Below are 27993 nucleotides of genomic sequence, written 5' to 3'. Positions count from 1 at the left end.
AATGTCTCCATCCACTCTGGTGTCCCTAGGCATTTTCTGCCCCTCCCAACTGTTTTCACAGGTTTTCAATCATATGTATTAGTTACATATGATAATGGGTTTGATTTTGACAGTTTTGCACATGTACATAATTTGTTTTGGTTTTTTGAGACAGGGTCTCACTGTGCAGCCCTGGTTGTCTTGGAACTCACCATATAGACCAGGCTGGCTTTAAACTCACAAAGATCCACCTGAGTGCTGGGATTAAAGACATGAGCTACCATACCCAGTTATATAATGTACTTTGGTATTTATCTTCCCCTTTCTGCTTGAAACTGTCAGAGGTTCCCCCCAATCTCTGACCAGTCTTGTCTTTATTTTAATTAATTAAGGTTTCTCTTGAAACAGGGTTTCTCTGTGCAACAGCCCTGGCTGTCCTGGAACTCGTTTTGTAGACCAGACTGGCCTCAAACTCACAGAGATCTGCCTGCCTCTGCCTCCTATTTGCCTTTATTTTTTCTTCATCTTCCCCCCCCCCACACATACAATTCTGATGACCCAGTGTGTTTAATCAGAGTTGCTCAGGAGCAGGGGCACCTTACGGAGCTGAGGGGCCCAAGCTTGTGGAGTCTTGTACTAATAACTGCATTTGCGGCGTTCAAGAGTTGCAATAGCCATGTCACACCTGAGAGAAAATCCTCCACAACCTTCCCCACCTCCCATGCTCTTTTTGCCTCCTAGTCTGTGGTGTTCTCCGAGCAGTGGAAGTCCTCTGACGTCCGGGTCACAGGTAGCTGCAGGGTACTGTGACTGGCCTGGCTGCGCCCCCTCAGGTTGCCTACCCAATTGATTCACTTTATTAGGTAGAGGGCTTTTTGTTTGTTTGAAACAAGGTTTCTCTGAGTAGCCCTGGCTGTCCTGGAACTTGCTCTGTAGACCAGGCTAGCCTTAAACTCAGAGATCTGCTTGCCTCTCCCTTTTGAGTGTTGAGATTAAAGGTGTGCACCACCACAACCTAGCTGATAGAGGTCTCATTACACAGAGAAAACCTGTCTCGTAAATCAAAAACAAAACAAACAAAAGCTTATGAATTCACTGTTAGCACCCATTTTCACTGTCCAAAGGCTTTCCTCTATTTCTAGGTGGAGTGTAACACCCTTAAGATGGCTTTCCAGACCCCACATAGTTGAGCTGCTGGCCACTGACCTCTCCAGAGCTCCCAACCCGTCACTGCTCTCCCACCATGGCCATGGGAGGTCCTACAATGACGTACAGTTCCTTTAACCATGGGACCTTTTCACCTGTTTTTGCCTGCACTCCAGAACATTCTCCTGTCCCCACACATTCCTTGCCTTTGATGTTTCAGCTGAGCCACCACGGCCTCTAAGGAACTCTCCACTCTTCCTTTCTGGCTCAGGATCCTTCCTTCTATGTGGATTGTCATACACCTTTGACCCTCCCTTTGAGGACATTCATTTTAGCTTGGGCTCACAATCACTAGTATGACATTTGAAAACCAGCATTGTAGCTGGATGGTGTTGGCACACATCTTTAATCCTAGCACTTGGGAGGCAGAGGTAGGCTGATCTCTGTGAGTTCAAGGCCAGCCTGGTCTAGAGAGTTCCAGGACAGTCAGGACTACACAGAGAAATCTTGTCTCGAAAAACAAGCAAACAAAAACCCAACCAACCAACCAACCAAAGCAAAACAAACAATCGGGCACCGTTCCCTTTATACCGTACACTGCATAAGAGTGGAAGATGAGACAAGAATTGTGTTTGTTGTTTAGGAAATAGTCAGGTGACAAGTCATGGTTTTGAAAGTGCAGGTTTTCCTGCCTCAGTCTTGTGAGTGCTGGGGTTACAGGTGTGTGGCACCATCTCCAGGGAAAAGACAAGGACAGAAGGGACAGGGCGGGTCTTGCTTCTTGGATTTCTATTTATCCCAGGAACTTGTAGAACTCACTCACTGTCTACTTTTAGGCCCTGTGAGATAGACGACTCATTTCAATTCCCTCCCTTCCCCAGTGAGCACGCTGGCTCATTAACATGTCTGTCACTGGCATCCCTCCCTCCCCACCAAACTCTAAGACATAGGCAGCGAGAGGCTGAACAGGGCTGCCGCATCACCGTGAACTCAGGGCTCCTTAGCTTATGCCAGCTGGCAGCTGTTAGTTCCTTTCTGTTCTGTGGCTTTCACTTAGCGGTTGCTTGTTTTCAGGGAAGCACCAGGACAAAGCGGCTTCTCCTCAGCTAGATTTCCTTGGAGATCATTTCCATGGCACGGAGGGGGAAAACCTCCCAGAACACCGGCACCTGCAACCCCGGGGTCTTGGTCCCTTTTCCTTGGGGAGTGATTAACAGTTTTCAGTGAATTTAACAGACCTAACCCTCTGGATTCTGGGTGACTTGTGGGCAAATGGAGGTCTGACCACACAAAGCTACCAAAGTAGTGTTAGAAAGAGCCCGGAACTTTTGGTTTTTCAGCTGAGAACTGGATGGGAATTGTACTCACCACCCTGCCCACTGACTCCACTGTCAAAAGCCGGTGGGGGGAGGGAGGTAGATGGATGAATAGAGGGAGGGAAACTGTTCAGACTATACTGTACGAGAAAAGAATCTGTTTAATAAAAGAGAAAAGTAATCTTTTTTTCATACAAACGAACAAAACCCCGACCAAAACCAAGCTGAGGGAGGAAAGGGTTTGTTTCAGCTTTGCTTGTTCCAGCCCATCCTCCAGGGAAGCCAAAGCAGGAATCCAGAGGTGGGAACTGAAGCAGGGGCAGTGAACAGGAAGCTCCCCATAGCTTCCTGTTCCGGCTGCTTCCTGATCCAGTCCAGAACCACCTGCCCAGAGGTGGCACCACCTACAGTGGGCTGGGCCCTTTTACGTCATTTAATCAAGAACGCGATTGAGGTATTTTCTCACAAGGTCTCCCTTTCCCAGACGACTCGAGTTTGTGACAGGCTGATAAGAGCAAACCGGCGCAGTTGCTAAACCATGAGCTGCACCTTGGAGCACTTCAGTGTTGGGTTGGGAGCAGTCACTCGCCCCTTGTACTTCTGTAGTGTGCCTTTTTGGGGGCCAGAGAGCGCTGCCTTCCCGTAGGCTTGTCTGAGCCCCCAACTGGAGCCGCACACCGCTGCAATGTCGCTCTCTTTTCTGTAGCCTGTGTCTGCATCTCACCTTCTCCGTGTTTACTGTCTGCTCCGTTTCTCCCCCTGGAGACACTTGAGGGCAGGAGCGCTGAAATGTTCACCACTAGGACTCTTGTGCGTAAACGGTGCCCAGCGTGCAGCAGCCGCTCAACAAAGCTCAATTGGGTAAAGAGTAGCACGGCCCTAGGGAGTGGGCTTGGGGCTCACGCACTTTAATTTTTACAAAGATTTATTTTATTCGTTTGAGCATTTTGCTTGCCCTGTATGTGTGCGCCTGGTCCTGAAAGGGGTCAGAAGAGGACAGTGGACCCTTGGAACTGGAGTTACAGTTGTGAGCTTCCATATGGGTGCTGGGAACTGAACCAGGGTCCTCTGGAAGAGCAGCCAGTGCTCTTACCTGCTGAGCACCTCTGTTCTCACCCTTAATCTACAGAGCCTGCTGCCTGTTGTCAGTGCATGTAATGTGCTGTCTCTTTGCTCTAAATCTTACCAAGGGAGAAAACCCACCAGATACAGGAGAATGTCAGGATGCCCCCCAGGACAAACTGGCCACTGAAGTGTACTTTTTATGAGAAACATCTTTAATCCATGAGGAAAAAACTTTAAAAAATGCTATTCTCATTGGACATAGGGGCACATGTCTTTAATCCCACCAATTGGTGGGCATAGGCAGGCAGGTATCTGTGAATTAGAGGATAGCCTGGTTTATATAGTGAGTTCCAAGACAGTCAGAGCTATATTGTGAGACCCTGTGTTAGGAAAAATAAAAATAAAAAATAAAATAAAATAATGCTATCTATCCTCATAACTCCTGGGGACCTAGAGCTGCTCTTGACAGCCTGATGGAAGTGCCTGTCCCTCTCTCCGTGGGTGTGGGATCTCCCCCATTCCGCATCTACGCTCTCTCTGCAGGTGCGGGGTCTCCCCCTGTCAGCATCTACCCTATCTCTGCAGGTGCGGGGCCTCCCCCTGTCAGCATCTAGCCTATCTCTGCAGGTGCGGGGCCTCCCCCTGTCAGCATCTACCCTATCTCTGCAGGTGCGGGGCCTCCCCCTGTCAGCATCTACCCTATCTCTGCAGGTGCGGGGTCTCCCCCTGTCAGCATCTACCCTATCTCTGCAGGTGCGGGGCCTCCCCCTGTCAGCATCTACCCTTTTCTCCTCCAGCACAGGCTGTTGTCTGGGGTTCCAATCAGTCTCAGCATCCATTTTCCAGTCACTGTGACGTCTTCACTGCAGGGGTGGAGTTCAGCAGGAGTGCACTGAGGATGCACTGCCCTGTGTGACTGCGGGGAGGGGGGGCAGAGGAGAGTCTTTGAACTGATCCCTTGGGCAGATTAGCATTTTGGTCAAAGCACATTGTTACTGTATAAAAGAAGGCCTGGGGCCAACTTCCCAGGTGGTTAACAGCTGAAGCTAGGATGCTCCCAAATATTTATTCATGAGAGGCTGTCCGGAGGGCTGACATTTTTACACTTATCTATGTTTTTATTTAGTGTATACGAATGTGTACAGGTGTGTGTGTGTGTGTGTGTGTGTGAATGTGTGTGTACCTGCACGTACATGCCAGTGTACCTGCAGTCAAGGGACAACTTGGAGTTCTTTCCTTCCACCATGTGGGTCCCAGGAATCAATCTTAGGTTGTCGGGTTGGTGGCAAAAGCCTTTATCTGCTGAGCAATCTTATTGGCTCAGAGCTTGTTTTGCTATTGATGCAGATTTAAATGTTTACTTTTACTTTATGCATATGATTTAATTTGCTTCTTTGTTTTCAAGACAGGGTTTCTCGGTGTAACAGTTCTGGCTGTCCTGGAACTCACTATATAGATGATCAGGCTGGCCTTGAACTCAAGAGATCCACCTGCCTCTGCCTCCTGAGTGCTGGGATTACAGGTATGTGTCACCACCACCCAGCTCGTATGGTTTAATTTTTAAAAAAGATTTATTTGATTGGTTTGATCATTTTGCTTGCCCTGTATGTGTGTGTCTGGTCCTGAAGGAGATCAGAAGAGGGCAGTGGACCCCTGGAACTGGAGTTACAGTTGTGAGCTTCCATGTGGGTGCTGGGAACTGAACCTGGGTCCTCTGGAAGAGCAGCCAGTGCTCTTACCTGCTGAGGCCCCTCTCCAGTGCCCAGGGCTTGTTTTTCAAGTGCGGAAACCCAAGGTCTGCCATTCCTTCAGAATCCATTCCTTGTTTGTCTCCTCCCCATTCACCCTTTTCTGCTCCCTGGCAGCTGCTGCTTACACACGTTCCTGTTCCCTAGCATCCTTAAGCCATGCTTGTTTCCATAAACACCCTTTATTCCCGCGGGCTGCCAAGAAACCCCAGAATCCGATTTGTTACCCCAAGCCCCACAGTGGAAACCCCGAAAGCCCTGCTTTCCCTGCACTCACACATACCCAGATGCATTGGCATCTGCCAGAGCCCCAGCACCTAGTACACCAATCTTTCCCATTTGGCTAATGCGTAACCAACAACCACTCTCTCTTTCTGCTTGCCAACCCTTGTGACACTCACCTGCATTTCTGCGTTTCATTTATGTACTCATCTTTGGGAGAAGGCACAGCAGGACGCCTCTTCTCCTGACTCCCACTTCACCTTGCTCCAAGCTCCTCCAAACAACTCTACGGTGCCACTTGCTTGTGAGATAAGTGTTAGCTGTCTCCAAGGTAACAGGCTGCACCTCGGCAGCTTGGGGCCAGGAATGGCAAAGAGCTTGCTCACCCCAGGGAAGAAGGGGCTGCTAGGCTGTTGCAAGCTTCCCTGGCAGGTTAACCTGCATTTCTTCCCCTCTGGGTCAGTCCAGTCTATGGTTTAGGCCGGTAGAGCCCTGCTGCCTTCTTGTGGTAGGACTGGAAGAAAGATACACCGGAAGCTTTCCTCTTCAATTCTCCCCGGGGAACTGGAGCAAGCCCAGGGAGAGAGATTTGGCAGTCTCCGCCCACACCAGGCCCAGCCCCACCCGCAGTCAGCTATGGACAGCAGGCCAGTGACTCCCGGGTGAGGTGCTGTGAGGTTATTCACTCCCGCAGCTCCTAAAGCCAGGGACTCAGAGGAATCACCTGGCTTTTCCGATCTCATTTAGGAGAGTGGCCCAGAACTGTGCTACAGTGTGGCAACGGGCCCTTTAACAAGGGCCTCAAGCGATTATGATGTAACCAGCGCTTGGCACACGGTGTCAGCCGCCTCTGAGTCCTTCTACAGAGGCAGACGGAGATGAAGGGGTTTACCCCATGTCCAGCAGCTAGTAAGTAGCTAAGCTCTTTGATCCCAGTCTCTCCGTAATCGGTCTTCATTCCTGGGTCCTTTCACTTCGGAAGTTGGAACTCCTGCTACTTGGGGACTTACCTTTCAGGTGTTCCGCTGGGTCAGCAACAACCAAACTTCCCAAACAGAAGCTGTTGAGTGATTGTAAGGTTCTCTGGGTTCCAAACACCCTGTGTAAATTTAGGGCATGCAGCACTCTGTTGACACCAACAAGGCAGGTGAGGGGCAGGTCAGAAAAAATCAGGAACTCACAGAGCCATGAGCACCCAGAGGGCTATGACCAGGACAGAGGAGAGGGCCCATCCACCCATCTTCAGAAGAATCCTAGGTGGAGGCCAAGGCTACAGAATTTCAAGTTCAAGGCCAGCTTGTACACAGTGAGACCCTGTCTCAAAATGCTGGGAGTGGGGTGGGCATGCAGGAGGAAAAAAAGAAAAACCCTGGGTGGAAGCTAACTAAGTTTGCAGCATCATAGTTTGAAACATAAGGTAATCTACTTTTCATGTCCCTTGCTTCTAAGATTCAGTTTTTTTTTTTTTTAACATTTCAAGTAAAATCCAACACTGAGAACTCCTGTTGCTTTCTCTTCTTTTCTTTTGGTGGGGAGATTTTTCTGTACAGCCCTGGCTGTCCTGGAACTCACTCTGTAGACCAGGCTGGCCTCGAACTGAGACCTGCCTGCCTCTGCCTCCCAAGTGCTGGGACTGAAGCATGCATCACTGCCCAGGTAGGAGTATCTATTTCCTTACCATTAGTTCTTGTGAGCTGATCAGAATCCATTTATCCATCTCTGGTCTTTCTTTTAAGGCTCTTACCTGGTAACGTTATTCCCACACTATGGTGGGATATATTTATTTCAAGCTGAAGAAGAGATACTTTTTGTGGGGTTAAGCAGCTGCATGAGGTCAGTTGCTTTAGAAAATTTTGTGTACTTTTTATGTATGAGTGTTCTGTTTGCATGCCAGAAGAGGGCACCAGATCCCATTACAGATGGTTGTGATTCACCATGTGCTTGCTGGGAATTGAACTCAGGACCTCAGGAAGAACAGTCAGTGCTCTTAACCGCTGAGCCATCTCTCCAGCCCTCAATCGTTTTTTTAAAAGCCAGAGCTGCTAAAAGAGTGACATGCTAAGGGAGGGGAAGTGAAGAACGTCCTTAATGTCAAGGGGAAGGTGGGAGCACATCAAGACCCTTTCGATTAAGAGACAGAACCTAACGCAAACTGCTGGGGGTGGGGACATATTTGTGTAAGTAACACAGAAGTCCAGATAGCTCTGGCTTTGGCTACTATGAGGCTAACAAAAACATCTTGAAGCCTCAGTTCCCTTTCTTCTGTGATGGCTCAATTCTCAGGCAGGCTCCTCGGGTGTGCCTGGAAAATCTGGATACAGTGGCACCAATTTCTCCCCCACCAACTTAGCAGCAGTGAAAGAGCTTTCTTCCCAGGAGATCCAGCTCAGTCCCAAGTCTGGCTCCTTGGTCCATACCATCATGCTTCCTGAACCAACCGTACGACTGACTGTATTGTCAGAGAGGCTGTGATCCAGCTCTGCAGCCAGGTGGACATGCACACATGTCCTGTCTTCCTCTACCACTCTCTACTGTCTTCCTTTAAGGTAAGGTCTGCGCTTGAACCCAAACCTCATTTTTTTTTTTTTTTTGGCTAGGCTGGCAGCCAACATGGCCTAGCAGTCCTTCTGTCTGTCCCCCACAGTGCTAGGGTTCCAGGCACACATGACAGCACACTTGGCTTGTTTCCTGGGTGCTGAGAACTGAGCTCAGGTCCTCATGGCTGCACAGCAAGTGCCCTTAACTAGAGCCAACTCTTCCTTCTTTCTTCTCTGCTTTTTAACTATGAGGTTCAAACATCTCTGAGGGAAGCCATAGGCAGAGGAAGTTCTCCAGAAGGCACCGAGAAACAAGAATATGAAAATGAGAAGGGGTAGAGGCATGCTCTACCCCTTTGTGAGATGGGAAGACCGAAGATGAGTCCTCGGGGTACAAGGGACGGTCCAGAGTCATGGGAGTTCCTGGCACTAGTTTGTCACACCCCATGTGTGGGTTGGGCACAAGAAAGACACTGCACGACCCGGCATGGGTCAACTGAAGCCTCATCAATATGTGTGGACAGACGACAAAGAGTTCAGAAATCCAGGGATGTCAGCATGATTTGTATACCACAGGAATGAATGCACGCCCACCTCTAGGGAAGAAGGATGTGGTTAATTTTTAAGTGCCCTTGCAGGACAACGGGTGTTGGGGACTGAAGACCACCAGACCCTGACTTTCTTGTAAACAACTTGTTTTCCTCTGCTCTGAGCAGCCTGCAGCTTCTCTGAGCATGAGACCTTGATCGCAGGCTGGTGGGGCTGCAGCTGAAAGATCCTGAGAACTAGGGCACGACCTGAGCTCTGTATAAGCTGTCCCTGAGCACAAAGTGGGCATTCTTGTATCAAGGATGTCCCCGTGGTCCCTCCTGTCTGTCTGTCTCTGTTTGTGTGTTTTAAATTTTCAGCCTAGTTCCTGTAACGCATAGTGAGTGGAGCGCGGCATGGAACCGGCGGAGTTCTACAAATAGGAGCAACCGGTTTTAAGATATTTTCCTGGGGGTTCAAATCCTGAAAAAGCCCTAGAAACCAATGGGTGGTCTTATTTAGCTTCACCAATTAAGGGTGTCAGCATTGTATAATACCACCGAACAGTGACTGCAAAGAGAAGCCTTGGCAAGAAACAGATAATGAGATACTAAAGACAATTTGAGCATATTATTCTATTTTTCTTTTACAAAGTAGACAATATTCACCAGGTGCTCTTAGTAGGGAGCAGCTGCTTCATGGGGGCCAACTTTTGTGGTTCTCTGCATCCTGCATCTAGAGACAAGCCATAGATTTAGCTTCTGATGCTAGAGCCAAGGAATCATGCAACTGGGACAAGCTATTTTTGCTTCCTTTAGACTAGCCAAACTGGCAATGCGAGACAGCAGGAGTCCTAAATCTGAAGTCAGGGAACCTGGATGGGAAACCCAGATTTATACCAATTACTACTTTTATAGAGCTCGGACAACTTTCATTGTTCTGACCCTCAGTTTTCAGCCTAGAGAGGCCCTCGTCTTACTGCGCAGGAGAGGGTAAAGGTGACACAGAAAAAACAAACTGCATAATTTAATGCGATTCTTTCCCTAAACATCCTGAGTACCAGTATTCAGCCACAGCACTCTGTAAAATATGAACTGCCTTAATAGACAGGTAGACTGTAAAGTTATTTTGGTATTTGGTAAATTGTTTTGTAATTGGAATTTACAGCAGCGTTCTTTGTTTTTATTAAGAATTTTTAAAAATACAATCTTTTCTCATTTTACATAGCTATCCCTGTTTTTAGTATTCAAGCATCTATACTGGCCTGACTTTGGGGTATATGTCTTCAGCCACAGACACTAAGAGCAACACCCGTGCACATTCACTACGTTCCTTTTTAAGGCCCCTGTTCACCTCCCATCCCTTCCTCCCTCCCTCCCTCCCCGTTTCTCTTCTGTACCCAGAGGCTGGTCTTCCCTCCCCTATCCAATTTCCCCCAATTAAAACAAAAACCCCCCCAAAACCCGAACTGTCACATGGTCTCTTTCTCTGCCCGCTGCTTTTTCTAAGTTACAACATTGGTTCCCTGATCGGGAAAGGGTCTTCTGGAGTTTCTTTCTGCCCACAGGCAATTTAAGGCACGCCAGAATCCAGGAACCCGGTCCACGTGACAGCCTCACTTCCCAGGATCGCTGGTCCCTCCATCCAAAACCGGCACGATTGGTGAGCCCCTCCCCTTTCTCCATTTTTGGCTCTTTCGCAAGAGTGAGGGATCGTCTAGTCTCTCGGATGTGTTTTCTTGCCTTTTGGCTTCATTAAGTACTGGTACCAGGCAACCATGACTCTTTTGGGCTCAGAGCCCTTGGCCCTCGCCCTTTGCCTGACGACCCACTGGGTGGTCTGTGCCAGTTGCATTTCTCAGACCCCCTTTGACTGATCACCAGGCAGCTTGTGCCTTCCTAGCGATCCTTGCTTGATTAAAAAGCCATTGGATCTTGTTCTGCTTGACTCATGGGAATAAGTCTAGCAGAAAATCTGCTTCCTAGCACTTTATATCGTGATATTTTACAGGACCTTTGCAACATTCTGCCAGCTATCCTGATCTCTGTGGCATGTTTGCTCAATAGCAGAGCTCACTGAAAGGTAATCACTTCACCCTACCCACCTGCTCCACCCCCAACAGATCTGCTCTTTTCCACCTGCAACCAATCTGCTTTCTTGTTCACAGGTGGCTCCGTCTTCCATTCCATATTGTCAGTTGGGTCTCTGGTGGGGCTACCCGCCTCTGACCTTTCCCCTGGATGTGAGGCTTCCTTTCTCAAGCACAGTCTTCTCCTCACCTTCTGGCTTTTCTCGAAGTCCTGTTACCAGGTGACTGTGTGTCTCAGGCTCAGAGCCCTTGGTCCCCACCCTTTGGGTGACGACCCTCTGGACGGGCCTGTGCCTATCTCCAAACTGACCCTCTCTGAATTCCTGGGACACTAGGGATTTGCAGACCCTTGGGTCTTCTGATACCTCCTTGCTCCCAATGGGATGTTTCTGGAGACCCCTGACCACTTCTAATCAGCTAGTGTTGCAGGAGGACTACCAGCTGCTGGCTGTAGAGCTGGAGGTGCAAGGACCATCAAACATGTCCAGGTGATGCTGTGGCGATGGGAAAGGATCAGGTGCTTTAAGCCCTCGGGAGTCGACTTGGATCCACGTTGGACAGCATTTGCCAGGCCCAAGCGGCACTTGATTGTACCACAGAGCATGAACAGTGAAGTGAAAACAGTTAGCTACTCCAGGATGTGGCCAGCACTCCAGCTTTCCCAGGTCCCCCAAAGATGAACAATGCCCAAATCAGCAGGAAGTAGTCCTGAGAATATATATGGCGTCCTCATCCCTACCTCACCTGCTACCCCTTTCTAATTCCTCACCTTTATATAATAAATAAAAAGGGAGGCATGTTAGTACTCAAGCCTCTATACAGCAGCCCCACCAGAGACCAGACTGACAATTCTGAATGGAAGGCAAAGCTACCAGTGAAGGAGAGAGCAGATCTGTTGAGGGTGGGGCAGGTGGATAGGGTCGGTGAGCTCCGCAATACTTGGGTTGTCCATCCTCTGCTGCAGACACTAAGAGCACCTCCTGTGCACATTCACCACGGTCCCTTTTAAGGGCCCTGCCCACCTCCCATCCCTCTGTCTCCATCTGCCTGTCCATCTGACCCCTTTTTCTTATGTCCCCAGAGGCCAGTCTCCCCTCTTCCTTCCCCCATTTTCCCATTGACTTTCTCCCAATAAAAACCTCTCCACCTGAGCTCTGTTGCATGGTGTCTTTCTCATGCCACTTTTTCTAAATTACAACATCTGTTCCCACTCCCTCCCCTCCTCCAGCTTCACCCTTCCTCCCTAGCCCCCCCCCCCCATTCACTCCTCAGAAAGGGTAAGGCTTCCCAAGGGGAATCACCAAAGTCTGACACTTCTCTTTGAGGCAAGACCAAGGCCCTCCCTCCTATACCTAGGCTGAACAAGGTATTCCTCCAAAGAGAATGTGCCAATTCAAGCACTAGGGATAAATTCTGGTCCCGCTGCCAGTGGCTCCACAGACTGCCCAAGCCTCACAACTGTTCCCCACATTCAGTGGGCCTAGTCTGGTCCTATGCAGGTTTCCCCCTATCAGTCCAAAGTCAGTGAGCTCTCACTAGCTCAGACGAAAAGCCTCAAAATCACTCAAGAACAACAAAAGCCCTCCCAAATCTCTCAAGGGAGAAATAACCTGCAGAGGAAATTATGTGTCCACACAAGTATTATTTATAAGATGGAATGCCACCTAGAAAAGTCCTGGTAGATGTGTGCATGTGTGTTTGTGTAAAACATTATCTCTTATATGGAAGTAGTGATGTACAACTTTAACTCCAGTACTTGGGAGGCAGAGGCAGGCTGATCTCTTAGTTGGAGGCCAGCCTGGTCTACAGAGTGAGTTCTAGGATAGTCAGGGCTACAAAACAAAACAAAACAAACAAACAAACAAAAAAAAACAACAATCACCTACCCGCCAAAACCCAAACCAAGCAACCAACCAAAAGAAAACAAAAAATAAATCACCTTATTAAGATGAACAGCTGTAAAATGCCTGTTGCAATACCCAATAAATCATGAGGTGAATATATCTGTGGAAATAAAATCCCTTTATCTTAGCTGAGGAGTTACTGGCAATTGATGGTTGTGAGGGATGGGTAGCAATTTTCAGCAGGGGTGTGACTGCTGGTAGGTTGCCCTTGTGACCTAGGCAGCAGTGACTGGACTTGATGGGCTGCAAGAAAAATTTACAAAGATATGAAGGTGGGAGGGTTACCTGGGAGGAATTAGAAGTGGGCAGGATCAAGACATACTGTATATATGTAAGAAACTATCTAAGAATAACTATTTAAAAATAAACTTTTTAAAAGAAAAAAGAATACTCACTAAGCTATTAACAATGGTTCTCAGGAAGGTGGGTTATGAGTGGGTACTTATCATGTTCGATACTCCTGGCTTTAAAAAGGGTTTTAATTTTTGTAAATGTGTGTGCCTGTGAGTATGCACACGTGTACAGTGCCCATGGAGGCCAGGAGAGGGCATCAGATCTCCTGGATTTGAAGTTGCAGGTTGGCTGCCCGGTGTGGGTGCTGGGGACCAAAAGGTCCCCTGCAAAAGCAGTTAGTGCCCTTGTTCTTAACAACTGAGCTCTCTTCTCAGCCCCTTGGGCTGTTTTGTTAAACACACATACACACACTTTGTTGTTAAAAAGAAAATCCTTTTATGTCAGCTTATACTTGTGAAAACTGCCCTTATAATAGCACTTGGGGCAGACGTTGCTGATGGTCCAAACAGTGATATTAGAGCAGTTAGCCTAAGGTGGCATTCCAACTAGTAAGTTCATCTTGCTAGTCACTAACCACATTAGTAAGTCAAGTAGGAGGTGAGCTGGTCAGACTTAAGATGTTCAGAGTAACTTTTACCCCACAACAATTATGGATGACCCAAAAGATCTTTGGTTCTTCAACTACATTTCAACAAAAAACAAGGCAATGTAAGAGGATAGAGTTGCTTTAATGGGTGAATAAATCTGTCTTATACAACTACTACTAAATATTTAAGCAATGTGAAAAAGTGCCAGAGAAAGGGGCACATTATTTATTTTATTAAAAAACTGGCCTAATCCATCCATGTCTTGGAATATTAATAATAAGCGCACTGTTATTTTTCCGTTGCTGTAATGTAACGACTAAAGCAACTTACCGAAGGAAGGAAGGGCTTGTTTGGCTTGGTTTCAGAGGGTAACAGTCATGGTGGGAAGCATGGCAGCAGGCATGACAGCGGGAGCAGAAGCTGGGGGTTTACTTCTTGAACTGCAAGCTTGGAACAGAGAACTGGGAATGGCATGTGGCTTTGAAATCTCAAAACCCATCCCCACCCCAGAGACATAATTCTTCCATGAGGCTACACCTCTTCTTAAACTTCCCAGACAGCCACCAACTAGGGACCAAGTATTCAAATATCTGAATAAACTATGAGAACCTGAGGCTATGGGGGACACTCTTCCAAACTGCAACTGTTCTTGTCAAAGACGAGCGAGGAGTGAGAGTGGAAGAGTGGGCTCCTCATATGCGGTGCTAACAACAACATCACCCAAGAGGCCAGGTCTCTGTGGATGTGCACAAGTGCTGTGAGACTGTTCTGTTGGCTTTAAGACAGGCTGGCCTCAGACTTCCCGCGTAGCTGAGGATTACCTTGAACTTCTGATCCTCATGCCTCTACTTCCTGGGCACTAGAATTACAGGCAAGTACCATGACACCTGGTTTATTCAGTGCTGGGGATTGAACACATGGCCTGGGAGAGCTACATCCCTAGGAGTAAACATTTAAAATCAAAGCTTATTAAAAGTAATAGAAGCCTTTTTAGTTTCTTTAGTAGACAATTTATTTTGATAAACTTGCTCAATAACAAAAATACAAGTGAAGAAAATTATGTTCACTTTATACAGTCGTATTAACAATTTGTTTTCAAACTATTAATTGAAAAAATGTTATAACCAATTAGAAAACAATTCTCAATAAAGTTGGGATAATATACAGATCTTGACCACAAACTAAAACCTCTCAAGGCAATACAACTAAAATCTCTGTGTAGGTAATTCTACACAGACCACCTTTTTCCTTCATATATTTTTATCCTTCAAAATTTTTCTGAAAGCTTACTGTTTTGACTTGTGAGTGAAAATTTAAAAGAAAATCAAAGTGGGTTGATAAAACAGTTACTGTAACCAGAGTAACCGGTGACTAGTAGTCTTTTAATAAAGACAAAATAAATGCAACACGTTCTTCTAACGAAGCCCATGATGCAAAATCATAGCTAAGAATAGATCCAAAGTTAGTTTCCACACCTTTTCAGGACCTTTCTTCTAAATCAATAGATTGCCTGTCACCAGGGCTATCTGCTGTTTCACCGAAGAGATTAAACAGTGAACTCACAGAACACCACACAGAGAAATCAAAGCTGTAGGCAAAAGGATAAAAACCAATGTGTTTTGGTCATCTAGAACATTACAAAGGAAAAAAAAGGCATCCTTCAAAAACAAAACAGATGGAACAGAAACTAGGTTTGTGAGAGATGAAGAGTCGGCAACGTCACACCCACACACGAACAACACAGAACATGGGTTACCTTTGGAAAGGATTGTACTGAAATGTTTGCTTTTAATGAATTGGAGATTTTTATCTTACAGATGTTTAGGTTTGTTCAATAGGAGCTTCCCCAAAACTCAAACTAATTCAGTCTTGTGCAAATAAAACCTAAAAATAGTTTTCAGCAGATTTTACAGTGATACTCTTAGGCATGAGAAGAGCGTACACTCTAAGACAATGTAACAGACAAAAATTTGACAAATGATTGCACCATAAGTGTTTTATATACATTTTACAAGATATGACTCCTGCTATAAATTAATACTGTGCTATGTAGTACTCATAGTGACCTTTTGAAAGCAGCTGCTGGCAGCTGGGCGTCCTTCCACTTAGAGGACAGATTATACGGATGAGCCCACTTCAGCAACATTTGGTCTGGGAGAGTTTACAAGGACGGGACTTCTCACACTACTAGATGGGATGGTCTAATCCTGGGTTAGAGCGCTGAGTGGCTAGAGAAATGTTCCCCCACCAGCTCGTCATGCACTGGTCCTCCAAGACAATGATAAAATTAAAGACAATTTAATGGTTTGGGTAATAGATACAAATAAAACCTAAAATTTCATGATCTTAACTGCAATCCCACTGTGAGAGGAGTAAACAGCGGGGATTCATAGCAGCTGAGAAACTTTCTCTCCCCATGCTCATGATCCAGTTAAAAATATCTTGAGAAACTATTTACAATAAAACCCATCTTTTGAAAGAGAAAAGCTCTTGGTCATGTCAGTTAATTTGAACTGTATGTTGCTAATACTTCATATCAGTGGTATAATGCCAACTACCAATGCTTTCCTTCAAAGTGACCCATCTGACTGAGGGATCATCAGAGCACAATCCACAGTGTGCACACAACAAACATGTCTAGTGGTGGCCTCAGAACTGACTGGATGTAATACTTGGTGAAGTGTCCTTCCTCTCATTTACAGGCTTCACACAGAAGGGTCTCCTCCAGGCTTCCTGGGTGAGCCCAAACACTGGCTTTTCATCCATAACTTAATACTGTGAGACAGGAGAACAAGCTGGCGGGAAGGAAATGAAGAAGCTCCGTTTTGGACTGTCTCTGAGGAGGCAACTCCACCTCTGAGAAACTATTCTGAGGAATAATCAAGCTTCTTAGAAATCACTCTGGCTTGTATGAAGCCCGGGCTGCGTGCGGCTCTGTTCTGTTCACCAACAGGAACATCTAGACTGCCATTCACTATAGAGAGGACAAACTCGGCTCCACTGCCATGAAACACCCTCCTTGTGACAAACTTCAAACGGCATTAGATAATGTTCACCAGGAAAAATCTAGGTGTTGACAGACATGGACATGTGGAGAAGAACGGACTGTGTTTTAAAATATTCATGAATTCAGGGTAAGCTGTACTGTTGCTTCTAGAAAAACCCTTAAGGCCGTGGATTTAATGCAGCCTTAGAAACAAATGCAAGGGTGTTAGCTTTTCAAGCAAACAAAGGTGCGAAGCATATAAAGGAAATAGTGTATTGCTCAAGTGTTTGGTAAAGATGTATTAGCAATGCTTATAGATAAAATGCCATTTTTATGGTAGAGTAGAATTAGTGTTGTAAATAGGCCAAGCAGCCAGATATTTGCTAGTGAACTTGTGTTTACATGAAGTTGTGTGCTTGAACATATATAACACATTATGAATGTAGAAGACTGTGCCAGTGGGGAAAACAATTCTCTATAATACAACAGATGACAGTTGCCAATCATTCAACAGTGTCAGATTCCCCAACCTATAAGGTTTGACATGACCTTACCTTTACTATCATATACAAATAAATTAAACCTAGAAAGAATCTTTAGCTTAACTTAAAATTGCACCTAGAAAGGTATGGAGTTATTTGTACCTATTACAGAAACCTGTCAAAATCAAGGGCTACTACAAAGAATGAGGTAAACTGAAGACTCTCTCCACTATGCAGCCTTCAGATAAATGGCTTTTTTCTATTGAGTTCTAGGTTGCACACCACAGTGTTTTGCTAGCAAGCATTCAGAGTTCTCTTCCAGGAACTGTTTGCATGTGTGCATATAAAAATGTACACACACATACACACACACACATATACACACTGTATACTGCATCAGCAAAATATATATATTATATATATATTTATATAAATATAAGGAAGATTTCCCCCACCCACCCCAAACTTGTTTCTTAGTGTTTTCTTTTTTCATTTGTACACAGAGATTAGGGAGTTTTAGAATTTTTACATACATTTTAGCAAACAAGTTTTGATCTATTGGCTTCTCGGTGCAGTAATGCAACGGCAATCCATTGCAGTGCCAAAGGCTCATAACATGACAAAGAAGTTGAGAACACTAATGTCTTAGGAGGTGAGGCCAGCCCCACACGAACCTCCAGCACCCCTCTGGTCCATCATGATTCATAAATACTAGGCCCCCCCCACGAATCATTAGACATTAAAAACAGATCACCAGAGTCACAAGGGCCACATGCTTTCAGTATAAAGCACTCTCCTTCACTAGGTCGCTATCACAGTGCAGACTGCCTGCCTGAATATGCTCAGGAGATTTAGTCAATATTGTATTTGGTTATGGAAAAGGCTCTCATTCTTTTTTAAAATCCAAAGTGCATAGTGAGAACAAATCAAAACATTTTTTTTTCCTTTTCAGCATCAGGTTCATCTAAGCATCTTCCTATGAGAGGACTGCCCAGACGCCTTCTTTTTGTCCTCCCAACCTCTAGAAATAAAAAATAAAATTAAAAGTAAAAGCAAGTTAAGCCATTTAGACATTCGTCAGCCTGGTAAACAGACTTTGCCAGCAAAGAGAAGTCCTACTATTGTGAAGAAAATCGATAAGACAAAAAGTACATATGACGACCCAACTACTGTGTTGTTGGGTAACTTATAAGGTTGACCTCCGACTTCATTGATGTAAAATCCTATTGGAAATATTAGGGCAGCCATACAGAAAAGGATCACTGTAAAACAAACCAAAATACAACATTAGTAACATGCTTTGGTGATGCGAAAAAAAACAAAAACAAAAACAAAAACAACAATGAAGATTTGGTACAAATCAATTTATATGTCCTGTAGATAACACGGCCACACCTGTGAAAACACGAGCCCCCTTGTCAAAAGACTTGTATGCACTACAGGTCACACCACTCCCTGAACACAGTCGATGCTGAGCCACAATTCTTTTTTTTTTTTTTTTTTTTTTTTTTCGAGACAGGGTTTCCCTGTAGTTTCTAGAACCTGTCCTGGAACTAGCTCTTGTAAACCAGGCTGGCCTCAAACTCACAGAGATCCATCTGCCTCTGCCTCCTGAGTGCTGGGATTAAAGGCGTGTGTCACCAGCACCCAGACATATCAGTATTCTTTTATGCTCTGTATCACTTTGGTAGATTATTCTATACTATACAGACAGAAAACCTAGTTCACTTTAGACAAATGACCACACAAAACAATATCATACAAGCAAATCTGAATTCTTTGTATTTTCTTTCTACAAAGGAAAAATGTAGGCGTCAGATTCCATTAGAGTTTTGGCCCTTTTGACTAGTTACCAATTAACAATTTTAGACGTGCTCTAAACATCCACTTATCAGTGTGAGTGAGAGGATGACACCAGTCTAATAGGAGCCATGGGGTTGAGGGAGGTGTATGTGAACCAAGTGCAGCTCTTGGGGGTGCAGGCAAGAACTCAAGCAGCAGACTAGCTTGAACTATACACGAGAGCCCGCATCAACACACTGTGTAAACACACACACACTTGTCCACTGGGGGCAAGACTATTTTTAAAACATTTTTTTTCTGATATTGAGCAACTTAGGAAACAGTAAAATAATTCAGAAACACTTTAGTAATATATAAACATTAGTTTGTGTTACTGTGCCAATTTTCTCTACTGAAAAAATTCTGTCCTTTATTAATGGACAATAAATACCACTCATTTAACAGCTACAATTATAGATAAAAATTTGAAGAGTATTTTCTAAACTGGTTATGAATAGTTCAACATAAGTGGAGAAAGCAACAGCTTCCTATTAATTCTGGTTTTAAGGCCTAGGAATGAGGTTCTCTAAACTTTGTAGGGTCTAGATTTATGTAGTTGGAGTTTCTATTTTAAGCTACTGAGAACTGTGAAGTTACTTCAGATCCGAAGTCACCAGTGTTTACAACAGCAGCTGTCACATGTGGAGATCAAGCTCACAGAGCCAGCATGTCTCTGCCATGAGACAGATTTCTTGGTAGTGACAACAGGAGCACCTGTACCTGAGGCTGTGATCAAGAGCGGTAAAAAGGGGGCTGTGGAAAAGGCTCAGTAGGTGAAGTAGCAGCTGTACATGGAGAGGTACAAGTTCAGATCCCCAGCACCACACAAACTGCTGGGTAAGGCTGGTGGAGACAGATGGCTCTCCAGGGCTTGCTGGATGTCCAGTCTAGCCAAATGGTGAGTACACCAAGTTTAGTGAGAGATCTTGTCTCAAAAGTTAAGTTGGAGAGTGATAAGGAGGACACCTGATAAAAACCTTTGGCCTCCACATGAGCACACACTTGTGGGTACACACACACACACACACACACACACACACACACACACACACACACACACGAGTGATAAAAGAATAGGGTCAAAATTAAAGAAAAGAACTCATCTTTGCTTCTCTTGTCCCCACTGGCAAGGCCCATCACATGGGGTTCTCCTGACAGAGGATCTGTCATTAGAACATTACTCTCACATTATTACAAAAACTACTACCTAACTAATGAAAAACTATATACGCATGGGCAGTGGTGGAGCACGCCTTTAATCCCAGCACTAGGGAGGCAGAGGCAGGCGGATCTCTGAGTTCAAGGCCAGCCTGGTCTACAGAGTGAGTTCTAGGACAGCTAGGGCTACACAGAGAAACCCTATCTCAAAAATTCAAAAACAAAACAAAACTCTATATACAGCAGGGCTCAAATACATCTTCACAGCTGAACCACTAGGGGGAGCTCAATTTCCCCCTGAACTGCTCCCCAGCCAGCAAGCACAGACTAAATGTCAACTTAAATTTACTCCAAGCTATTTTACGTTAAAGAATAGAGATAGAGAATGGAGACATTTTAGTATAAGTATGTATTTTTTAGAGTAGATATGAGTTTCTGTGTATAGAACACTACTCTTTAGAAACTGCTGGAAACAGCAAGGGCCTCCGGCAAAGAGGCTCTGAAGGCTGGTGGCAGTGAAGAATGATACTTCACTTGGTTACCATCCATCAACTTGAATCACTCCCATATGCACATACAATTTCAAAAAGAAAAGAAAAACACATTGCATTTTAGAGTTGACTATACACAAAGACCTTTTTGTTGAAGGGGAATGAAAAGCAAAGATAAACCCTAATTCCTCTCCTTTCCTGGCCCCTACGAGTGTCTTCCCGCTGTCCTTGCCTAATGTAAATTTGTCACGTTGCAGTTAGGTTTTTGGTCCCTGATATTATCTTACTCATTAGTGAGTGAATCAAACCTGGATAAATGAGTGTGTCTGTGAGTAGAAGATACAAGAGTAGATTCTCTTTATTAAGTCCCCATCAGCGCGCTTTCAGCTAGCAGCCTCCTCTCTACAATTGCCTCTGGCCTCACTCTCTGGAAAAGAGTTGTCTCAGGTCTCTGACAAGAACAAGAACAGATCATCAGATTGTTTCTCATTTTTAATAAGGGCAAGGAGGAGCTGCTTACCTCAAAGGCAATTTGATCTAGAGTCTACTATTCAGGAAGACGGTAAGACAAACATGAACAAAGTCGGAAGTAAAGTTCCACGGCAGCTGGAGAGACGGGAGTCCCGGAGGAACAGCGCTGCCCTGGGCTCTGAAGACAGGGTGAATATCTGGGCTGTCCTCGGTGGTGGGGCAGCACCCAAGGCCTCACATAGTTAGCAGTACTCTAACTCAGCTACATGTCTAGCTGAGATAAACTTAGTTTTACGTTAATAGGGTTACCTGAAGTTATCTTTTACTCTGGTTATAGTTGTTATAATAAAAACATTAAGCAGAGTGAGCTATGTTAAAATCATCTTTAGAAACGTATGCAACCTGAGATGAGCCTAAGACTCTGCACTGGAGACCTCAGTGTTCTGTGACCATGGCTACTGTGCACCAGACACTTCTCTTCATGGGGGATGTTCAGCAGCACACCTGGCCTCTGCCCACTAGCTGTGATTATAAAAACGTTTCCAAATATTGCCAAATATACCCTGTGGTGAAAAACTATTTTAGAGACAAAAGAGCAGAATCATAGAAATGTTCTTGTGTGTGTGTATTTGTTTTCCTTAAACTTGAAATAAGTTTCTAAAGTGTTCAGCAATTAAACCAGTTTTGCAAATTATAAGTGAATACTATATGAAATGGATAGATTCATGACACCACCGCGAATAGCTTAGTAGAATAAGAAACTGTGACAGTTACTAAAAAACTAAATGTGTTGATTTTTCAATGGTAATCCAACCCAGAAGAAACAAAAATCAACAATATTAAAAAGCAAATCATTGCCTTCATCTAAGTTATATATTTTCCTAGATTTATATTTATTTTGATAGAGGATACCAGTACCTTCATGAAGTGGAAACCACTTGGACTAGTGGTAGCTCCAAGTCACAAACCTGAAACACTATGTTACAAAGAATAAAAGTGAGCCTCATTAAAAGAGCATTCACACAGAGCAGTGACAGCTGTGGGTGTCCTGGTCCTGCAGTGACAACGCTGATGAGCTGTGGGACTGTGCGGTCTATCTCATGGCCACGTGAGTGGTGCTCCAGGAAGATTTACTGAATCCTTAGGACTGATCTTGATAATCTTCATACAAACGCCACTGTGCGTGCCTTCTAGACCAACTTAGTAAGCAGGGCTACTTACTTCCAGTGAATGCTATCCATCGAGCATATTTTGTAGCTTCTCTTCGCCAGTGGGAAGCCACCAGCAAACCACATGTGACAGTCAAGGAAATGATTCCCATGATGATAAAAAACAGGGTGGTGACCCATTCTGGGGGAAGCCGGGGAGGGATGCAGGTCCGGTCTCGTCCATGGATTGTTTGACACTGTCGCACTAGGCCCACCGTGAGTGCTCCTGGGAAGATGCAAAGGTGGAATACTTTAGTAAGTCTGGCACACCCAAGAATATTCCCACAAAACCTCTTTCACACTTAGATCTTGTTGGTACCTGGGTGGGTAATCCAAGCACTTAATTCAGAAGCTGTCTTCAGCAGTCTGATGCTGTTTATAATGTGGCAATGCTTGGATTAATGTAGCAAATGAACATAAGCAAGGAGAACAAGCCCCGAGAGCTGTAAAGCAGTCAGTCCGGTCATTTCCTGAACAAAAGCACTTCTTTCTGTCGTGGCTGCTTTTCTAGAGACAAGACCACAGTCCAGGTTAACTGGACACCTGGACACCATCAGGAGTCTGCATTCTAAATGCTCTTCTCCAAGTACTTGTGTCAGGCACTGATTGGGCTCCAGGGAAACATCAGCAAAAAGGCTGGCTGAGGCTCCTGCCCTTCTTGATCTTGCACACTGGCAGCAAGAACTGCATTTTTCTCTTTCTGGATTCAAGACTGTATAGTACTTTATTTTGACTGATGAAGAAGTATGTATAGGAAATTGAATGCAAACTTGGTATATACCTAATAATAATATCTAAAACTATTAAACACTAAGGTGAACTTATCAAAAGTAAAAGGTGTCGCTCACTATTTTTATCATTATGTAAGAGCACAGCTGCAACCTTACTGGCATGTGTCAACAGGAAAACAAAAGTGACCAAGGCAAACTGTGAAGTACCCCACTATCATTAATTCTCAAAACTTTATTATTTTATTAGTATCAGCCTGTAGGGCAGTGTGAGAGAGAAAGTGATGCGTGTGTGTGTGTGTGTGTGTGTGTGTGTGCATGGGCAGGGAGGCTGAGGTCAGCTCTCCTTTCTGTTTCCCTGGGTTCCGGGGATCACACTCACACAGTTGAGCTTGTGTGCAGTTTGCCTGTGAGCCCTCTTCCTGTTCCCTCCCATGAAGAGATGTGAACTGATTTCTCTGAAGCACCAAGTGCCATTTGGATGGAATTACTTTAAAGAAACCCAGATTAGGAAGGTAAGAGACTATTTTCTGTTTTCCACACAAAGAATTACAATTTACTTCCAAATAAGAGCTGTCCCCTCTGCAAAAGTGACTGCAAATGGGGAGCAGCTACTAAACACAAGCGTAAACCTCGAGAGCCGCTGAAGACAGCAGATTCCCGCCTGTTTCTAGGGAGGGCGCGTCTTTCTTGGCTGTCCTTTTGTTTCTAATATGAACAATCCCCTCCTCCTAGTTCACAGCAACACTCCTTCAGAATCATGGCATTCGGCAGGAACAGGGCCTTCTTAAGGACTGGCAGCAAAACGGGAGCAGCGGACGGGGGCTGGATCTGTCTGCAGAGTTCGCGGGTAGCTGGGTTTCTTAGGAAGGAGTGCTTGGTACAACTTGCATCTTTCCATCAATCCCATTTTAGAAATAAAGCATGTGTTAAAAAAGAAAGAGAAACATGGACTGGAGAGACAGCTCAGTTGTCAAGAGTATCTACTGTTCTTGCAGAGAACCCAAGTTTAGTTCCCAGCACTAAGTTGTGAGTAAGGGGCTCACAACTGTCTGTACCTCCAGGTTCAAGATCTGAAGCCCTCTTCTGACCTCTGTGAATAACTGCATTTGCTCCTACAAAGACACACACACACATAAACTATTAAGATCTTAAAGAGTAAAGTAAAGTAGGTTTTGGGAAGGGGCTCAGTGGGTAAAGTGATTTCTGAGCAAGCATGAATTTTGGATTCCCTAGCTCCCACTAGGGACAAAACAGTACCAGCTGCGATCCTAGTGTGGGGAGGTGGAGCTCAGAGGATTCTGCTGTCTTGCTGGCCACAGCCTAGCTCAATCTGTGACCACCTCAGTGAGACAGCCTGTCTGAAAACACTTGCAAACTCACATGTACCTTTCCCACACTATGTACATGATTAAAACAAAACCAAACACTAAAAAGATTTAGAAAAGAAGGGTGATTTAAAAAAAAAGTTCTCTGAAAAATGAATTATGGGGGCAGGAGAGATGGCTGAGTGGTTAAGAGTAATGCTGTTCGTCCAGAGGTCCTGAGTTCAGTTCCCAGCAACCACACGGTAGTTCACAAACATCTATAGTGGGATCTGATGCCCTCTTCTGGCTTAATGTCATACATGCAGATAGAGTACTCACATAAGAAATAAATAAATCTTTAAAAAGAGTTATGGTCTCCCCTCTTCTCCAATGCTAATTCTCCCTGGCCAGAACTCTGAGATGATAAACAAGCTGTACTTTTTCTTTTAAATCAAATAATCAGGTCCAGCTGCTGAATCCTGCACAGGTGCAAGAAACACAGACACAATATGGAGACTGTCAGGCAGCACGGAGACCAAAGTGAGCAAACTCTTACGGCACTGTCATCTACTACGTCCCCAGCTGCTGTGGGGAACCTAGAGACTTACAAAGAGCAGGCACCGGGGGTTACATTACTTCTGAAACAGTAAACGTTTCCTCTGAATGCTAAGTTGAGGCGGGGCAGAGCCTACCATGATAAAGCATTATACTGTAATTCTGGAAATAAAGAAAGCATTCACAGCTGTACCCACGAACTCCTAACAGGAAACCACTCCTGATCATTCGGCAGAAAGACTTCTAACAAACTACCCTCTCGGAGTCGTGGTTCCATTTAGGAAAGCTGAACTGTAATGATGAAAGACACTTGCACAAATGCAACACTGGATTTCCATTATGGAGGCAACTGTCTTCACCATGCAACAGACAAAGGAAGCCTTACTGGCAGCTGCACACACCTACTGACGAGATCTGCACTGAGGATTATCCAAACATTCAAACCCTGTCCACAGCATTAGAGGGAAAGCTCTCTCTCTCCTTGAGAATATTTCTGAGTACTCCCGTGTTCCCCCTCTGACTCTGGTTAAGAACAGGGTGAGGATGCCTACTGTGCCTGCCAATTGTCAAGGCTTTCAGAGTAAGACTTCTTTTTGCCGCCTCTTCTGCCTAGCAAACCACAGCACGAACAAGCAAGAAAATGGAAATGATGGCTATAAGCAAACTGGAGAAAACCCAGTGGATGTTCAGCTGTAGAGAGGCTCTGCTCCTGTATTTCTAAAATTCCGTATCACAACAAAGCAAGACCAAATACTCAGCACCTCTGAAGGCATGCAAAGCAAGCAGACATTTACAATAATGTCACTCACTCTGCGCTGTAGCTGCTCTGTAGCTGTCTGCAGGAAAGGTCAGTTAATTTTAATCAGCAATTAGATTGTATACTGCATAAAAGAACACTAATACCCAAATATCTTTCTGTGTGCTGGGTTTGTGTGTTCAAATGCATGAGGTCCCAGGTCCCATCTCTACATCCCACAGAGGATTCCTGCAAGGCTCTCAAATGCTCGGCTATTAGAGAACGAGATTCCCAACACAATACTCTCATGCTTCCAGTGAAAACAGATTTTCCTACAATAGAGAGGGGTTAGTATTAACAGTGGTCAGTCAATGTTGTTATACTTTGCCCTCTGGAGTAAGACTGTAATTCAGTAACATTTATGATGTACTCACACATATTCTTTTTTTTAAAAAATAAGATTTTATTTGTTTATTATGTATACAGCTTTCTGCCTGTATGTATGCCTGCAGGCCAGAAGAGAGCACCAGATCTCATTACAGATGGTTATGAGCCACCATGTGGTTGCTGGGAATTGAACTCATGACCTCTGGAAGGACAGTCAGTGTTCTTAACCTCTGAGCCATCTCTCCAACACCCTCACACATATTCTATGGGCTAACTGGGAGACTCTGCACACAGCCAATTGCTTGGAGATTTAGATTTTGTTAGTGCCCACACTTTGAACAGGCCTTTAAATTTCATCTTTATTTCAATGAATTATCTCTGGCCCATCTTTTACTGCCTCTATATTTTCTAATACACTCTGCATCGCACAGTCAAAGCTAATGTTAAAAAGCAGCTTTGAAGGTAGTGGTGGTCCTGAGTATTGAGTCCAGGGATTGTCTACCCTCAGAAGTGGGGATTAAAAAAAATAACAACACAGCTGGGCATGGTGGCGCGCACCTTTAACCCCAGCATTCAGGATGCAGAGGCAGGCAGATCTGAGTTCGAGGCCAGTGTAGTCTGCAAAGTTAGTTCCAGGACAGCCAGGGCTACATAGAGAAACCTTGTCTTGAAAAACCAGAAAAACCAACCAAACAAAACAAAAAAAGCCCACAAACAAACAAAAAAAGAATGCCATCTTTTCAGAGAAAAAAAATCCTTTGTGCGTCACTGGCGAATCATCAAATGGCCTGCAGCCGTGGATGCACAGCAGGAGTCAAATGGGTTAAAACAGCTACAATTAGAACCATGCCGCATCCCAGAGGTTCTCTGGAAAAACTGTTGTTCAGTGTGGCTTTTTACAGCACATCAGGTTAAGCAAAAGTCCAACCATTTACTAATTTTTGTTTTACACAACAGGATTTTTGTCTTTTTAAGGTGCCTGTGACTGCATTCCCCAAGCAGCCAATCTATGTTTACCCTGCAGTTGTTGCCTGGGTAACCAATCCATCCAAACAAGAGATTTATACACAATAGAAAAAAGGAAATCAAACTAAAGGTTCCAGCCTTCCACGAGCCTCACAGGACCGCTCGCGCCTGTGTATCATCCATGTGACAGGAGTCCCGCTCTGCTGAGTGTGCGACCTTAACTAAAACTGACTTTTGAAGCTCATCCTCTATAGCAGACAGTCTGAGCATGTCTGCTGCCACAGTGGACGTCTTCACTGGAGACAGAGGAGGTGTGTCATCACTGGGTTAAAGGCACTGCCACAGAAAATGTGTAGCCCAGAGCTGTGAGGCACGCCCACCAGAACCTGTGACAGGCAAATCATGTGACGTGCCCACCAATCTGGACTTATCCCTGCCATCAATGTGATTTCTGGCTTTTTACCAGAAAGCGTATCCTTGGCAAGCTGTTTATTGGTTACACACACCAAACAAATGCTTCACCACAAATGTCTTAATGACTGATAAAGGTTCACTTTCTGTTCTCCCAACAGCAGTGGTGTTTAAGCCAGTGACACCACTCCAATTTTAACTGAAAGGATGGAGATTCTCATTTTACAGACAGCTTGGGTAAGGAAGTTTAACAGAACTCAGGGCAGGTTTGGACAGAGACGGTTGGGGGTGGCTAAGGCAGCCAGGGATGCGCACACAGTGTACTCCTGTCACTGGGGCTTCTCGTCTCCAACCCCAACTTTCCTCTCAGCTGTTACTTTCCTTTCTCCAGTTGGTGACTTCTTTACCCATTCCATCCCGACAGCTCAGATGCTGAATGAGTGGTAGCACAGGTAGAGAAGCTCTAACACTTGCCAACAAGGGTTCAGTTCCCAGAACCCATGTCAGGAAGCTCAGGGATCTGGCCACTGGCACCAACATAGACACGGCGCTTAGCCTGGCCACTGGCACCAACGTAGACACGGCGCTTAGCCTGGCCACTGACACCAACGTGGACACGGCGCTTAGCTTGGCCACTGACACCAACGTGGACACGGCGCTTAGCCTGGCCACTGGCACCAACGTGGACACAGCGCTTAGCTTGACCACTGACACCAACGTGGACACAGCGCTTAGCTTGGCCACTGGCACCAACGTGGACACAGTGCTTAGCCTCACCCTCATGTTACTCAGGATTTCAGATATCCTAATATGCCGCTCATTAAATTGTCTCTTTGGCCTATTTGATTTT

At 45.2% G+C, this 27993-nt stretch overlaps 1 protein-coding gene and 1 long non-coding RNA gene across 3 annotated transcripts in view; one reads left to right on the top strand and one right to left on the bottom strand.

The window, feature by feature from the left end:
• Nucleotides 1-6144: 6144 nt before the first annotated feature.
• Nucleotides 6145-11724, top strand: LOC119827209. 2 transcript variants are annotated; one of them, XR_005287565.1, is made up of 4 exons: nt 6145-6385; nt 10109-10203; nt 10552-10623; nt 11060-11724. It is a non-coding gene; the product is annotated as an uncharacterized LOC119827209 (long non-coding RNA). The 2 variants fall into 2 exon arrangements; XR_005287563.1 differs by lacking the exon at nt 11060-11724 and having other exon boundaries at nt 10552-10730.
• Nucleotides 11725-14245: 2521 nt separating this feature from the next.
• Nucleotides 14246-27993, bottom strand: part of Mosmo (modulator of smoothened) — a 61386-nt gene continuing 47638 nt past the window's right edge. The window contains exons 2-3 of the mRNA XM_038310846.1: nt 22067-22279; nt 14246-18145 (exon numbers count right to left, since the gene is read on the bottom strand). Coding sequence (XP_038166774.1) covers nt 17961-18145; nt 22067-22279 — 398 coding nt within the window. The 3' untranslated portion in view covers nt 14246-17960. The remainder of the gene's footprint in view (nt 18146-22066; nt 22280-27993) is intronic.

The sequence above is a fragment of the Arvicola amphibius genome, chromosome 1, assembly GCF_903992535.2.
Source record: "Arvicola amphibius chromosome 1, mArvAmp1.2, whole genome shotgun sequence".
NCBI lineage: Eukaryota > Metazoa > Chordata > Mammalia > Rodentia > Cricetidae > Arvicola > Arvicola amphibius.
Note: the sequence above shows the minus strand (reverse complement) of the source record. Positions and strands in the feature narration are given on the sequence as shown.